The following is a 17,808-nucleotide window of genomic DNA, read 5'->3' as shown; positions in this document are numbered from 1 at the left end:
AGTCACTACTGAGTTTCTTGCCGGTTCGTCTCGGTAGAATTTACATTCCGAACCCGTACTAGCATTACTTTAAACAGTTCGTTAAACGACGATTCAAAAATGCTTGTAAAAGCCTACTCGTATAAAGTATATTTTGATTTTGATTTTGATTTCTACCTGATGGTAAGTGGTCACCAATGCTCATAGATATTAACACTGTAAAATTATTAACAGTCCCTTACTACTCTCTTAACAATACCTCTATTGTATATTACACTGACTAACTCACCCTTGAAACAGGAACACAATGATACTAAGAATCGCTCGGTAGTAGACGAAATATTAACTAAATAGCACCTACCCAGGCAAGTATGCACATTAAACATTATTGAATTATTAATTTATATATGAGCTAGCATCAAATTAAATTATGTAAAATAACTGAAATTCATTAATAAGGAAAATTTTAATGAATTCCTGAAGCATGCATAAATTATTAAGCTAATAATGGTTTTATGGAGATATATATTAGTTTGACCTCACTATAGCCGGGAGAAATAGGACAATGCTATTAAATCCTATGCTATTAAAAAAAGGTATCCGCTTCTATAATAAAATTCCGCAGATATTTTTAACTATGCCGTTTCATAGATTCAAGTCATTTGTAAAAAATACATTGGTAAAGAAGGCATATTATTCGATACAAGATTATATTGATGATAAAAAAGCGTAGATTTAATGCTTGTTGACTTCCAGACAGGAGACATAACATACATAAAATTGTATTTAACTAACATGACTGTATTTTTAGTCGTTGAAAAAGAGTAACTACTGAGTTTCTTGCCGGTTCTTCTAGGTAGAATCTACATTCCGAACCGGTGGTAGCTTTACTTTAAATAGTTTGTTAAATGACGATTCAAAAGTGCTTGTAAAAGCCTACTCGAATAAAGTATATTTTGATTTAATTTGAAATTGCTATTTTATATGTAAGAAAAGTATGGTATAGTGAACGCAAATTTCTCTGGACAAAAGTCTCTCATTTTGTGGAAGTTTAGAGGTTACTCCGCTACACTGCTCCGACGCTGAATTGATGGCCATATGCCAAATTTTCATCTGGCACAAACGCTTTTCCCTCGCCGCGACAATGAACACGAATTGAGCATATGAAAACTCAGCGGAACTTGTGTCGAATAAACACGCGATATTCTGTTAAAATGCACATAGAATGTATAAATTAAGTTCTAAATTTGAAAAACTTATCTGATTTAATTGACGATGAAATTTATTCTAGTCTGTTTTTGTTATCATAAAACACCAGCGAATTACCGGAGTTGCAATGCCCCTTCCCACACAACCATACTAAGTGGTAAACCAAACATAAGTGGTATCACATATAACATAAGTTTATTTTCATGGAAAACGACTTGTCTACTTTTCTATACTAAAATTATAAAGAGTTAAATTCTGTTTGTTTGTACGTTTGGGGGTAATTTTCGGAACTAATGCCAAAAATGCCTTCACTTGTAGAAAACTACATCATTTTTGATTGCTTAGCACGTTTTATGGCATAGATTATATTTATACTTTTTTTTTATGTAATAGGTAGGCGCCCCTATTCCTTACTTCGCCAATGCGCCACTAACCTTGGGAACTGAGATGTTATGTCCCTTGTGCCTGTAGTTACACTGGCTCACTCACCCTTCAAATCGGAACATAACAATACCAAGTATAAATGCTTGGCAGCAGAATATTTGATGAGTGGGTGGTACCTACCCAGACGGTTTGCACAAAGCCCTACCACCAAGTGAAACCATATATATTTATTTATTAATAAATTACATTCTCACGGGGCGGTTCCTAATATATCATATCTTATGTAGTCTAATTGAATAAGCATTATACTCATACTTGCTTATTGATTGTCGAAATATGTTTCGTAAAGAATAAAAGCCAAACAATACCTTACGAAAGAAACCTAATGGGATTTTTTTTTATTCAAACAATTACATTCTTATTTGAAAAGGCCCGAAGGCAATCGTTTCATGTCAATGGTATGTTATTTCTTTAAATTGTTAGCTTTACTGTAAAAAGAAATATTACTATACGTGTATAGAAATTAAACAGATCGCCTTGGGGTTTTGTTTCTGTGATAACGCTGTACTATTTCAATATAAACAGAACGTAATTAATATAATAAATAAAAAAAAAAAACCAAATCGGTTCATAAATGACTGAGTTCTGATATAAGAAGCATACAAAATTCAACCAAATTGAGAATCTCCTTCAACTTGTAAAGACGTAAAAAATATAGAAAGCTTTATGTCTAGCCTCTATCTATATATTATAAATGCGTTATATATAACATTGCTATTGTAACGTTTTTTACAAATAACACAACGGACATTCGATTCTTGTATCTCAAACAATAATTGCCAAACCAAACCCAGGCAAGCGCCACAGAATCTACATGTGTTTAATTTGTGTTTGTAATTATATTCATGTTCAGTGGTAAAAGAAAACATTATGAGTTCTCAAGTTTTGGATGAAAGTCTGACACATGTATCAAAATCGCGATAGAAACATTGCTAAATAAACTCCAAATTCTTCTAAAAAAGAAGAGTCCTTAATATCTGTTCCGATATTTCTCTTTCTTTCTTCCCTATCTTCTTCGTATAAAATGTTTTACAAAATAAAATTTAAAAATATTACAAAGTATGCCCTCGCTACACGAAGTTAGATGTAGTTTATAGGTTCATAAATTGAGCGATTTGTTTTGATACTATAAGTAATGTCTTCGTTTGGGAAGGGATGAAAGTATGATATACCGCAACCAGCTGTCCGCTTATCACGAAATACGAACCAAAATGCTTCAATATTTACTCGTTTACAATTTTGTTCTATAAATGATTATACGTTTATTTTACCTCGTGAGTCGTATAGTAAGCTAAGGCAACTGGATCGTGAAGTCCTGTGTTCGATAAGGCCAGCAATGCTATAAAATTTTAAGAAAATAAAAACATTATATTTTTCTTCCAATTGAAATGGAACCAATCTGGAAGTATACCTCCCAAAGTGAAGGAGATTTTTCCAAATCGGTTTATAAATTCTGGAGTTCAGAGTTAAGAAAAAAAAAAACTACCGAACTTATAACCGCCTTCTTTATTTGAAGAAGGTTCAAAAGGTTTTGAGTTTAATTATAAAAAAAAAACTTGTAAACCCGCTGTACTTGAAGTCTTGACTGAGTCGGATTTCGAAAGAGAACACACTTATGTTAACACAAACGCTTGTGTACATAATCACATATAACTTGCAAAGTAAGTTAGTCTCTTTGAAAACGGCCGTCCTGACCATAAGTGACAAAAAGACACCATCACACATTTCCACATATATAAAATTAATGAATGTACAGTGTACGCCGATTTTCGTTATTACTAGTCTATGTCCGATTATCCGAATCGAAAACGGTCCCAATTAATTCGGATAACAGGCGTTCTACTGTAATATAAACAGTTATAAATATCTGACGATAAACGTAAAAAATTATCTTACAAATTGCATTAAATTAAAATCCTGAACTTTAAAGAAGTTTTTTTTCCAACACTTATCTGGCTGAAAAAAAACCTTTATCATGCCTGAGCTACTAGTATATGCAAATATATGACCAAGGATTAAAAGAGATAGCTTGAACGGTTTTAAAATAGTCTCATTATTTTCATTTTATAATTTATCATTATATTTTTATAAATTAAAACGTAATTGCCATCTATATGATAAATTAAATTAATTCCTTTCCAATACTGTATCACTACATATAATAAAACAAATTTATCTATTTATTTGGGAAACAAACAATTACAACAAAGATTTTAATAAAAAAAAAAATACAAGAAAAACATAAATCAATCAAGATCCCAGTAAAAATTAACACAAACAAATAAAAAATAAAAATAGAAAGTATACAAAACAAGTAAAACAGTTTCAACATATTACGTAAACTAATTTTGAATTTACTAATGTTCGTGTTAAATATATCTAATTGTTTACAATGTGTGTCATAATTTTTACATGTGTGTCTATCTGTCTGTCTAAACACAAAAACTTTCGAATAGGTTATAATATGGATTTCACCAGTGGATGTCTTCATGAGATTAGGTACATAGTTCATTTTGCTTATTGTCTGTAATATGTTGAATGCTACAGAAAAAAAAACATATTGACTTGGAGCCTTACAGACGTGCGCATAAACCGGTAGAGTTACACGACACGACATTAAACGACATAAATACCTTAAGACCCATGTTCTATCCGAACAAAGCCGAGACGGATATCTAGTTTTTAAATAGTTACAAAAAGCGGTCTTAGTATATGAATAAATACAAATAATCTCACAAAACATTTACAATCTATATTTAAATAGTAAAAAATTATAATTACAATTCAGCCAGCAATATTTTTTATTAGTGTACTAAAATTTAAGGAGTATTCGTGTAATGGTATTGTGAAAGATCCAAATTATACTGAAATATGATCGGTATTGCGAGCCGACTGAATTTCAAAGTGCTCCTTCAGATACCCCGAGTTAAGTGAGAATGAAATACCACCGTAGAGTGACCACAAATTAACTACTTATAGTATTTAATTTACTTATTCATATTAATATAACACTGCGATACCAATACGCTTAATTCAATAATTAAACAATTTAAAATACAAAACATATTTGGACTTAAGTATTTTTATCATAAGTATAAAGATATTATATAAGGCTTCAAACATTTTCAAAAAATTAATAAAATACGTATTTAAAAGTTAGCCCGGTCAAATATATTTTTAAAGCTTAATAACAAGCTGTTATGAGCATATATGATTTCGGTAGGTTAAATTGACATATTTATGACAGATTCGTGTGATTTCATATGTAATTTATTTATCCTCGCTCCCATTATAGTTAACATTGTTTCGGGATTATGTCACAAATGTTATGGCGTCACACCACGCTGATATTATAAAGTTAATAAGGGTTAAACTATTATGATAATTGTAATGAATGTTGTATATTTACTACAGTAACGTGTCGTAATTATTATATATACCTACTAGCTGAACCTGCGGCTTTACCCGCGGGAAATGTATAAAATACAAACTTCCAACGCCCGTTTTTTCCCCTTAGGGGTGTGGTTTCGTAACATCCGTTCTTAGCGGATGTCTAAACCCTATAAACCTACCTGCCAAATTTCAAGTTTGTAGGTATTATGGTTTCTGAGATTTCGTTATTAATAAGTGAGTGGTATTTCGCTTTTATATATATAGCTCAATTGCATACCAGCGTAATCTACCTATGTGACTAATTATTTTTTAAAGATATAAATAGGTGGACGGCCAAATGAGCCACCTGGTGGTAAGTGGTCACCACCCCCCATAGGCAATGGCGTTGTAAGAAATATTAACTATTCCTTACAATGCCAATGCGCCACTAACCTTGGGAACTAAGATGTTATGTCCCTTGTGCCTGTATTTACACTGGCTATGGTTACTGACTACAGCTGTTTGACAATATAATATCTGATGAGTAGATGGATGACTAGATGACCTACCCAGACGGGCTTGCATAAAGTCTAAATAAATAAAAATATAATAAATAAAGTAGGCAGGCACCTATAACAGGACAAGAGTCATTATGATTTAAAGCATAGTTACCCTACACCCTTCCTTTGCAAGTATGTGAAGGTTTGACCGTTTGAGCAGGATCGTTTCGTACGAAATCGACATATCGTATAATGAATCTATTGATGTTCTTGAGAATAACATTAATCTATATAAAAATACGTTATGAATATTACATAATCCTTTGTTTTTAAAAATAAAATAAAACAAAGTCAATATCTGCCTTTATTATTATGTCCGCTTACTTCTTCGAAATCACTCAACGGATTTTGATACGGTTTTTACTAATAGAAAGAGCGCTCCTGTCACCAGAGGAGGCAATAAGGCGAGGCTTTTAATGAAGCTTTTTGCACTACTACTCCAAGGGCCAAGTGTTTCGACAGATTAGTAAAAAAATAATTTGATTTATCCAATACTTTATTAGTCCTTACTCAGATAAATATGTTAATTATCTTAAGCTTACACTATCTCATTGGAATATAATACTTTCGAATATATGACCGATTCCAAATCACGTGCAACCAAAAAATCATTCACTGCGAAACGTATATTTTGTTAGTTAAAATTTCTCAAATTGAAATATATAAACCGTGGACGAATTTTGAGCTATACTTCACGAAAAAATGTTACGAATCAAACCAACATTTTTTTATAATTCCCATTTTTTATTTATGTCAAACTTATATAAACTCGAGTCGCAAGTTTTACATAATCTATTGTGTTTACATAAAATATTGTTTAACTAAACCGTCTAAATATCAAGTGTTTTTAGCAGAACATGTCTCTTTAAATTATCTTTTTTTTTATGGTACAGGTGACAATACCTTTATTGTCACCTGTACCATATGCTCACCTAATGGAAAGTGACTACCACCGCCCATGGACACCTGGAACATCAGGGGATTCCAGGTACATTACCGGCCTTTAGGTAATTTAAACACTCTTTTCTTAAAGGTTCCCAAGTCGTATCGGTTTGAAAAAAACCTCGGCGAAAGCTGGTTTGACGGAGTGGCGGTGCAAGACAGAAAATGTAATAAAAAACGCGCCGCTGTGGATTTTCGGATATCTAGGTTAGGATACGTACTTTTATGCTACACGTAATTAATAAATTTATTCTTCTATGAAACTTCATTCAGTATGAGGGTACTTCAAAACTACCGATATACTCACAATCAATTTAAAACAAATTGAATGGAGAATTTTCATTGAATAAGGGTAAAAAAGCACACTGTAAATGTAACTCTTCAGGCCAAAAGCCTCCTTTCCTATTGAAGGAGCTTGTTGCACTACGCTCCAATGCCAAAGTTCCATAAAATATATGCAGGTTTCCTCACAATGTTTTCTCTCATCGCCGAACATGAAATGAGTTATTTACATTACGCACATGAAAATTTAGTAGTACTTACTTAGAATTGAATCTGCCATCTTCATTGAGTCTACTGAGACAATTGAGTCTTCTCGGCTCTTAATCTATTTTACAATTTTTTAATTTATTTTATCACTAACTTATTAGTTTATAGTTTGAGCACTGTTGCAAGAGCTGAGCATTACAGTGCTCAAACTATAATGATACAATTTCTAACATTACATTTGTGAGAGAAAAAATTGAGCATAATATTGTAAAATCAACTGACTCGACTGCAGAGGAATGCTCAAAATTGAATCTTAGGTGGTCACAAAGCGTGTATGTAACCTAACCTAACCTAACCTTTACTGTTTACGAGAGATATTGGCTTATTTACGACGCGATTTTTCGCCGGCGTTTTTTCCGAACCGATACGACTTGGGAACGTTCAAGAAAAGAGCGTACTTCTTCCTTAACGGTAACCTTCCGGCAACGCACCTGCAAGCCCCCCGGTGTTGCAGATGTCCATGGGCGGTGGTAATTACATTCCATCAGGTGAGCCTCCTGCTAGTTTGCCACCTATGACATAAAATATATATAGAATTAAGTACCTTAAATACACTTAGATAAATATGGCCCTGAACTGACTGAAAAAGCTATGAAATTTATAACTAAAGATATTCTGTAGTATATTTATTATCTGCATTGCACCCGAGCGAAGCTGGGGCGGGTCGATAATTAGTTGTAATAAGCGCTTATCTTATAAACAATTAAACTAATTTTGACTTACTACTAATTATAACTGTCAACTCTGCTCCCCTCTCCACACCTCACAACCACACTCCACTCCACTCCCCCTCCAAGCTCTTGTCTGTTCAATACAGCAGGATTCCGCTAACGTTTACATCAAATCAAATATACTCATACAAAAATGAAAATATACTTTATTCAAGTAGGCTTTTACAAGCACTTTTGAATCGTCATTTAACAAACTATTTAAAGTAAAGCTATCACCGGTTCGGAATGTAGATTCTACCGAGAGGAACCGGCAAGAAACTCTAGACTCTTGCCTGCACTTTTAACTCTTGGTATTTAATATGTTTAAATATATATATAATTTAAAGTTACTGGTTTGTTATGTAGTTTCTAGCGAGAAGAACCGGCAAGAAACTCAATAGTTATTCTTTTCCAACATTACTTACAGACATCATCATCATCTATACAAACAATACAATTGAAGTGTCTGTTTGTAATATTAAAATAACCGCCTTTTACTAAATGTATGTATACACGGTACATATACCTAAATAAAATATTTTTAAATTTTTGTCTGTCTGTCTTGTTTGTTCCGACTAATCTCTGGAACGGATGGACCGATTTTGACGGGACTTTTTCTGGCAAATAGCTGATGTAATAAGGAGTAACTTAGGCTACAAAAAGAACTTTTTTGTTAAATGCAAACGCAAACGAAGACAGGGGCACAGCTAATCATCTAAATAATACTCTGTCGATGAATACGATTTATTATTAAAAAAATGTCTTAACATGTCATTGAAATTGATCAATTGACAAAGTAATTGGTATTAGGAATTTAATTATAGAAGCGAACACCATAAACAAGGAAGGACGAATTAGAAGCCAGATGCTACGATTGACCCTTACACTACAATAGTATATAATATAACACCCGTAATACAACTGAGCCTCAATATTTATTGAAAAGCAGTATAAATAACAGATGTCATAACCAAATGTAATCGTGGTGTGGTCGGGCAGATATGAAATGTCGAAATTGATGGTTAAATTGTGTAAATAATTTGTAATTTTTATAAAAATAATAAATGAAAATATTTTCGTTAATTTATCAACCAGCGGGTTGGAAAATGGACCACCTGATGATGAGTGGTCACCACAACCCATGGACATACTTAATACTTACTAACTAATAAAATTAATTAATTAATTAGCTACTTAATAATAAAATTAATTAATAATAAACCACACACACAACTCCAACATTAAGATATTATTATTATTATTTTATATATATTAACGAAGTGTATAGTATACGCATCTCGTACTCACAAGGGCGTAGATTGTGTCGTCACTTAATCATGATGTCCTAAAACCTAACATACACGCGAAACCGCGGGCAGAATCTATTTAAAAGTATATTTGTATCGTATTCGTTTATGTATGCGAGAAATAGTTACTTCAAAAAATCGTCATTCAGAAAAGACCAACTTTCTTGAATCTGTGAGAAACTTTGCGAATTTCCTTCGTATAAATTAAATGCTATTTGACGCTTTCGTGTTGTTAATTGAATGGATTTTAATTTCTACAAACGGCACATTTATTGCAGTAAGATAAAATAAAAAAATAATAAAACTATTCAAAAATAAACTAACTTAATTAGTTAGAAATTATTTTACATAACGTAATCATACGTATCGTTTTGTGTGGTACGATCCCGTTTTCCCGATAATGTACCGCTGTGAGAAATCAGTTCCGCTATGACCTTCAAACCTAGTAGATTAAAAAAAAATAAGATATCTAATATTTTGAAACAAATTTGATCTTCCGAGCCAATCCTCTCAACTATACAAAATTTAGATTATATTAACCTTCTATAAATATATTTAAACGAGCATTTTACATTAAAACTATAATATTGTAAATACTTTTGAGATAAAGATAGACATACAATAATCAATTTATTTTGTGTCAGTAGCGTTGATTCCATTAACTGCGTATTTAAAATAATATAAAATTTATAAATAAATTATATATTAAATCTTAGTAATAATAACTTTATCTTGGTCAAAAATGTATAGTTGAAAACGCGTGCAGCCATACGAGCGCGTGATATTCCATTTTAATTTGCGTCCAGCGATACTCCGTCGGCGAGAGTGTACATGCCACTGGCTAACCACCCGGTAATGAACAAGCAGCAACACCATACATAACACAGTTTCATAATAGTCCAAATATCCCAAGCGTGTCCAAAGTTTGTACTATATACAAACTTGAGGCGCTATTACTTTAGTTTGTGTTCGTGTTATAATGCCATTACAAAAACTCATCTAGGGTAGTAAATTAAGATATAACGTCTTCCGTAAGTAATTAATAAAAAAATGTACTCAAATAGCTGCAAAACATTTTGATTTTATGATGTTCAAGTGTAACTGGGATGACGTCATCGTAGGTATAAAATAAATAATCAGTTGTCCTCCTATCCAATGAACATACGGTATTTAGCCTATTCTAAATCTGTGATATACACTGATGTCAACGAATATTGTTATATTTTGTCTATAAAATATAATACTTTAATACCAGCCGGTACAACCAGTACCTTATATTTTTTTAAATCTCTTGACGTTATAGGTTTCGCGAACGTATCAATAAAACATGATTCGCTAATAGTTCTCGTAAAAACGGAGATAATTCTGAGCAATAAAATATGATCTGTTGATAAATAATTAGTATACCGTACCCATACAAATCAAACCCTTTTTTATCAGTAGATATTTAATATAGCACTTATTTTATATTTTTCTGAGATATTTCCCTAGGAAAAGCGGGAAAAACCCTTACTAAAAATGTTATATCTGAAACTCTAAGTTGACATTTATATTCATTAAACACGAAATAATTATTTCCAGCCTTGTTAATTATAAATCGATCATTATGTCATATTTAGATATATGAAAACTTCTACGTAATCCATTTTAAATCATTAATTAATCTCATTTTATAAATGATCCCGTTTTCATGTCATATTTATATGATATTATTTATTATATTTACTTTCATCGCGCCCAAAGAAGTATCACTAATATAATAAATTATATATTAGGGTGTATGGGAAACATTAATTTTATTTATAAACTTTTGTATCCCAGCAATTTTTTTTTTTTTAAGATATCATGCAATAACTTAATTTAAATTAATATTCAAATAATAAGTTCTAGTATATATAAGCATAAACGTACCTCATTTTAATCGTATTAGTTGGAGGTATTTTTAAAAAAACTTTTTTTTCTATTCCTCGTTTACCATTTTTGGCATTTGATTCGCATATTACTTTAAATAATAAATATTTTAAATGACGTTTGAAAGTTTTTTATTGAAATGAATACCAATCTATGATGATGAATATTAGACGATAAATGTTTCCCATCGAGGTTTGATAAACTATTCAGTTTTAAAAAATATATAAAAACTCTTTTGCTAACTTTTTTTGGATTCGCATTAAAGCTGGCCACTTACCTGTTTTATTGGTGTTATTGTTTGTGGTGCCGGACGCTTGGCTGAACAGCGACGCGCCAGTGATCCGAGCTCGACGCAGAATCCACCACATTTTAAAAATGATAAATGTAATTAATGTAATCAAAATTCAAACAAACACACACTGAAACACCGCAAAAATATCTAATAGTTACACAACACTTGAACAATATCGTAGAAGTGAAATACGATTATGTGAATAACACTTTACATGAACGATTTAAATAGAAGATTATATTTACGAAACATTAGTTCGAAAGCCTTTCAGCCGACTCTGGACTCGTTCCAGTGGAGGCTCACGCTTAACTGACAGAAAGTTGTACGGGCAGGACATGCGCATTCAATATTTTGCTTTAAACAGGTGATGTTAGGAAACTCTGAATTGTTACAAAAGAAAAACTTTAATGTTCACTACTATGATGAATCACTAAGAATCTATAAGAATCGGGAAAGAAATTAATGGTTATTGTTATTCACCAATGAAATGACATATATGTGTTTACAAAATACAATGTATGTTACTAACCAATGACAGTAAGGTAAGTAAACGGTCTATATTTACAGATATCCAATCAAATTTGACTTTGCTAATGATTAAGAACTCAGGCGCCTAATTTATTCATAGTTCATCCCGGTCTCTTGTGAAAAAGTATTGTACAATAAGCACCAACGAACCTTCTTAATTACAGGAGACGAGGCTGTTCCTCATAGTAGATTAAGTTTTTTTTTTTACTTTAATGCGTTATTATTAACGAAGAATAACTGATGATGGACTTTAAAATAGTCAGTTTCATTAAAAATATATTATATTTTAGTAAAGAGTCGTCTTTGTCTTTCTTCGTCTACCCGCAATCTTCGAATAAGATTCGCATGCTCTACCCACAGAGCCATCTTGGTACTTTTAGAAATATAATAATAAAAATATTAATTTACTTGTATTTGATAAAATTGTATTTTCTTTTTTTTTAACACAAACAACGAAACAAAACTGTCTTAATTACCGTTGTTACCCAAATATTCGGGGTTCGTAATTCTTTGATGAGATTACAATGAAATTATGAACGCTTTTACAACGGCATCGCAGGGAAAATTCAAAAACCTATCAGGGAACGTTTATTTACTAAAAGTTAGAAAACTAAATTACTTTTATTACGTTCTCGAGACTACAGTGCGGTTCTGTAAAAATATAATATTGACAATCCACTTAAGGTGATACGCCATTTTGGTATGTGCATCCTATAAATTTATTATTATTAAAGTCACTGCATTCATATTTCACGCTCGTGCTCTGCGGTGCGTTTCGAGTTTCCTCTATTAGTTAAATAATACTTCTAATGGCTTCACGTCAGATATTCTCAGAAAGACCAGCAACTTACGCTCTCTACCAAACAAACTCAAAACGTACGTGATAGGTTGCTAGTTAGTATGCAAAATTAAAACGTAATAATAATAACATATTGTATAAATTAAAACAGAGTCGCTTAACGACGTCTCTGGTCTTAGATCTTTTAAACTACGCAACGGATTTTAATGCGGTTTTCATTAATAAAGAGAAAGGTTTAAAATAATAACACGTGAATACAAATAAAGATAAGCAGAGATAACAATGTTTTTTTTCTATTTTTTCTTGAATTTAAAACTTCTATATAGAACTTCAATTAACCCGTGTAACACCGGGTCAGGTAGCTAATAATATATAAATCATATTTGTATTTATAGATATATTTATTTTTATAACAAAAACTACAAATATAACAGATTAAACAATAATAGATACATAATTATAGCCACATATTTAGGTTTGCTAATAAAAATACAATAACACTTATAAAGTACTCGTTTCAGCCCGCGGGTTCACATGTGTAAGTGTACTTACTTACCAATAGTCTTTTCCGTGCGCCCAACAACATGTATGCAAAATTTCACGATAACCGCTGGAGCAGTTACGAAGTATAACGTAACAAGTAACAATAATAAACAAAATAACTCTCCCATTTGCTACATTAGTAATTTCAATACAAATTCACAGTTCATGTTTATTCGATTCATCTTTCACAGTTTATATCCAGACAAGGTTTCATGCAATAAGATATTTATTGTGTTTATACATAATTCTCTATTGGCTGCGGTATTAGTTCCATCGGCATCCCCGGGGACTTCCGTTATATCGAATTGCTTTTCAATTCAGTCCGTGCTGTATATATTTATGTATTATATCATATTCACTCTATTTCCATTAAAACTTGATGCTTATTTTTAATAAACATAAGTGTATGCTTATTGACAGATATGGCAGGCCACTTGATAGAAGTCGACATTGTTCATACTCCTCGGCGACATTGTTTATGGTGGTGACCACTTACCAATCAGGTGGCCCATTCGCTCGTCCGCTAAAAAAAAATTAATTTACCCCCAAGAGAGGTAAATTTTATTAAGATTTCATATAAATCAGTTTAGCGGTTAAAGCGTTATTTCATTAGTTTAGTATTTATAATATTAGTATGTCATCATAATCACTTTTATTATCAGAGCCAAGATACCGTTGTGGTTTGAAATATCATAACCGAGTTGCGGACTCAAATGCAGACAGGCCTCACTGAATTTTCAGATGCTAAATATGTGTAAAATTCACCTCGTCATTAACGGTACAGCAAAACTTCGTGAGCCAACCAACAAAAATGGAGCAGCGTGGTAAGTAAACTCCATTATGAAACGTATGGCTTTATACGTTACACTATGGAGTTAGTTACGTTGTTACTTTTCTATTATTAATATAAAATTAATCCTTTTTTTACTTGATTACTACTATATTTGTATTTAACAAACAACTCTAAATAATTTTTGATACAGAAACAATTTATACGTTTAGAGTATTTTCAATCCACTCATCGTATTCATTAAATGAATTGCGTATGAATTGAATTTAAATTGAACATGACTGTACTTTAAAAAGCAATTGGAAAATAGAAGTAAAACTTTCAAATTGCATTTTAAAAAACTAATCGCATGTAAAGCTATGAATACTATAGGTTTACGCTTTATGTAGTAATTTTTTCCTTTATTTTCTTATCGTTATCAATATTTTAATAAGGTTTTAAATAAACAAACGTTAATTAAGTCGAACCACAAATAAACGATTGAATACAATTCTATCAGAAATTGGTCCAATGGTTCGTCACATTTTAAACGTAAATATTTTTTATTTTCTTTAAAGAAATATCTGATTTACTAGTGAAATACAATAATTAAATATAAAATTTAAATATTGAATTTTAATATCTTGTACTTCTGTGTCCGATGTAAATATATACGACAATAGTCGTATTCATTCACACACACACACACACACAAATAATCGTACGCGACTATCTTGTTATCCCGAAATTTCTTGTTATATTTCAGAGTTACAAATTTAATCCAAAAATAAAGTTAGAAAATTTAGATTTATTTATTTAAATTTATTCTATCTCTACGTTGTGTAAAACAAAGTACATAAAAAAATTGTGTAATTTTAGAGGAAGGTTTATAATACATGCATGTTTATAGTACAGAAAATGCGAGGATTTCAACTTTTCAATCCTGAAAAAAAAAAATTGTATTTTCGTTCTTCAATACAAAAGTTTTATATAGAGCCTTAGTGTACCCTTGTGACGCCGGGACGAGCAGCTAGTTCTGAATAATGAACAAGAAAATGTATAAATATGGAAAATATCACCACCGATTCAGTACTAACTACCGATATGCCAAACCATTTCATGACCTTTGATATTTCAGTCTATTTCGACGCTATAGAAGCTTCAGTTATTTAGATAAAAGGTGATATTTTACTGACATTTAAATTCTACATCAGAAATCCATCCAACGTTGAGTATTCAATATAATTCTTTCTCAAGCAACGCGATCCTCTTTACTCCAATCGAGTTAAGTCGAAAATGCTATCCAGTTTCCTTCGACACCTGATCCGTGCAGCACTTAATCTACTTACCGGATCACTTTAACGAAACCTCGTATTTTAAGATGACACAGTTTCACTTCGGTCTTCTACTATCTTGCTTCTGCCTTCGTAAATATTCAACGGGTTTCTTTAATCATTATCGTGAGTTTTAAAATAGTGTTTGACACCGATGAGTTATATTAAAGCTGTTTTAATCTATGATAAAGGTGAGAACAGACAACAATCAGTCAGATTTTATAACAGTTGTGTGTTTTATATGTATGCGAGTATACGTGAAAGTTATTTTATTAGATATCACTTGATTTTTTCACTCTCATTCATCATTTCATTTTTTTCGTTTATATTTTGGGAAAATTATATGAAAAATATTCCTCGATATATAATAATCTACACTGGTAATAAAAAAGTTTTTTTTTTTTATTCTAATAGATGCTTATATTTACATTAAATTGCATCAATAGCGTGGTTTACGGGCCGCCTGGCGATGTATGTAATAAGTCGCAGGTTCGATCCTGACCCCTTGGGCTACTGTCGTCCCCACCCCTAACACAAGTTACAAGCTTAAAATGTGGGATAAATAGGAATTTTAATAATTGGGACACTGCCAATATTCTTTAAAAAAAATTACACTATATTTAATGCACCGGATAAAATATAAACTCACACATTATATAAAATGTTAAGAAAAGTATTGTAGGGGTTCTTATTTCACGTAACTCGAGATTGTATACAGACCGATATATCTTCATAACACGAATTACCCGCTCGGTTAGAGCGAGGGAAAACAAAAATATTGACAAAACATAAAGAAATAAAATCGAAGTCTTTCTAAGTTGTCTTCATTCACTTTTCATTCATTCATTCAATTTGCTTGCCATTTGGAACATTCTAGTAACTTATTTAATGAAATAATATGTCATTAAATATACTTAATATAATACATAGTCTAGATATTTAAAAACGATTTTTTTATGTAGGTATATTCATAGCTAGACGGAAGGGCAATGGGTCACCGGATGGTAAGTGGTCACCATCGCCCTTAGACATTGCGTTGACGCTGTAAGAAATAATAACCATCCCTTACATCACACCAATGCACCGCCATTTTTATGTCCCTTGTACCTGTAGTTGCACTGGCTCCTTCAACCTTAAAACCGGAATACAGCAATACTAAGGATAAGTATTGCTGTTTGGCGGTAGAATATCTGATGGGTGGCTGGTACCCAGACGGACTTGCACAAAGTCCTACCACCGTATAAAAATAATTAAACATATGTATTTAATTAGTATTTACTTTGTTACTAAAAAATTAAAACAAAGCAAAATATACTTTACGTGATATCCACGCTTGTCACGACGCAGCGCGACTATTTATATAAATATCTGTATACTAAGACCTTCCATAAAATGCACTGCATTTATTAATAGAATAGTTAGGTAGACGGGCAAATGGGCCACCTGGCGTTAAGTAGTCACCGCTCATAGACATTGTAAGAAATATTAACCATCACTTACATCGCCAATGCGAAGCCAACCTTGGGAACTAAGATGTTTTATCCCTTGTGGCCGTAGTTACACTAACTCGACCTTCGAACCGAAACAACACAATACTAAGTACTACTGATGTGCGGTTACGATTTACTTGCACAAAACCCAATGATTATATTAAAGAGCATCTTCTGGCAGTTTTGTGTATTTTATTCAGTAAGGCGTTATAAAAAAAAATCATCATTTATTAATATAAATTAATGTTAGATCTTACTTTAAATGGTCATTAATGTTAGTAAGGAATAAACATTCGATTGCTTGTTAGCTTATTTCCAAAAAAAATTTGTCTAATACCAACCCGGATAACAATAAATGCGATCGTAACTCATAGCAACACGTATGACATACGAGTATACTAACAGTTACGTCGTTAATCTTCACTCTTCTCTGTATTAACAATTTCGTCTATGTCTACGGTAGACCCGATTAAAATCTATCCACCGTTATATATATAAGATTTTTTCTAGTATTCTTTTTATTAGGACGACAAAGTTAATGAAACACAATTGAGTTTCTCTGTAAAAAGAGATTTATTTGTTTAATTTAAAATAATAAAAAATAAAATAAAAGTTTGTATTTACCTACGCATTATTTTACAAAAATAAAATTTACGCACCTGTAAAAAGAGAAACGGCAAAGACTTCAGGAAACTATTTAGTTTTTCCTACACCTTTGTCTAAACATTCCAGTTCACATCACAATATATTATAATTCGATTATGAAAACTTACAAATTGTATAATTAACTGAGTGCTACAATCTTGAACCGTTTGGGTTAATTTCTAATTTTATCAAACCCTTTTGAAATTCAATCACAAATACCTTTAAAATTGTCAAAGCTTTGAAATCAATCTATTCACAAACACAAGCGAAGATTTATTTTTGAAATCTCCATTTTATTACAAAATAAATCCATATTCAAAGGAAAGGGCAATTTCGTTGAAAATGATTGATTCTAAGTCTTTGTACGATATGAGACAGTGGACTCTGTCAGAGTAGCAAAATTATAATGAGATAAACTTCAAAAG

The 17,808-nt window shown here is 31.6% G+C and overlaps 1 protein-coding gene across 1 annotated transcript in view; it reads right to left on the bottom strand.

Annotated features, from left to right (window-relative positions):
* The window catches only part of LOC113402330 (uncharacterized), a 195,760-nt gene extending 184,327 nt beyond the window's left edge, over positions 1-11,433 (bottom strand). Inside the window, exon 1 of the mRNA XM_064216368.1 lies at positions 11,261-11,433. Coding sequence (XP_064072438.1) covers positions 11,261-11,351 — 91 coding nt within the window. The 5' untranslated portion in view covers positions 11,352-11,433. The remainder of the gene's footprint in view (positions 1-11,260) is intronic.
* Positions 11,434-17,808: the final 6,375 nt, after the last annotated feature.

The sequence above is a fragment of the Vanessa tameamea genome, chromosome 12 (assembly GCF_037043105.1).
Source record: "Vanessa tameamea isolate UH-Manoa-2023 chromosome 12, ilVanTame1 primary haplotype, whole genome shotgun sequence".
In the NCBI taxonomy this organism is placed as follows: domain Eukaryota; kingdom Metazoa; phylum Arthropoda; class Insecta; order Lepidoptera; family Nymphalidae; genus Vanessa; species Vanessa tameamea.
Note: the sequence above shows the minus strand (reverse complement) of the source record. Positions and strands in the feature narration are given on the sequence as shown.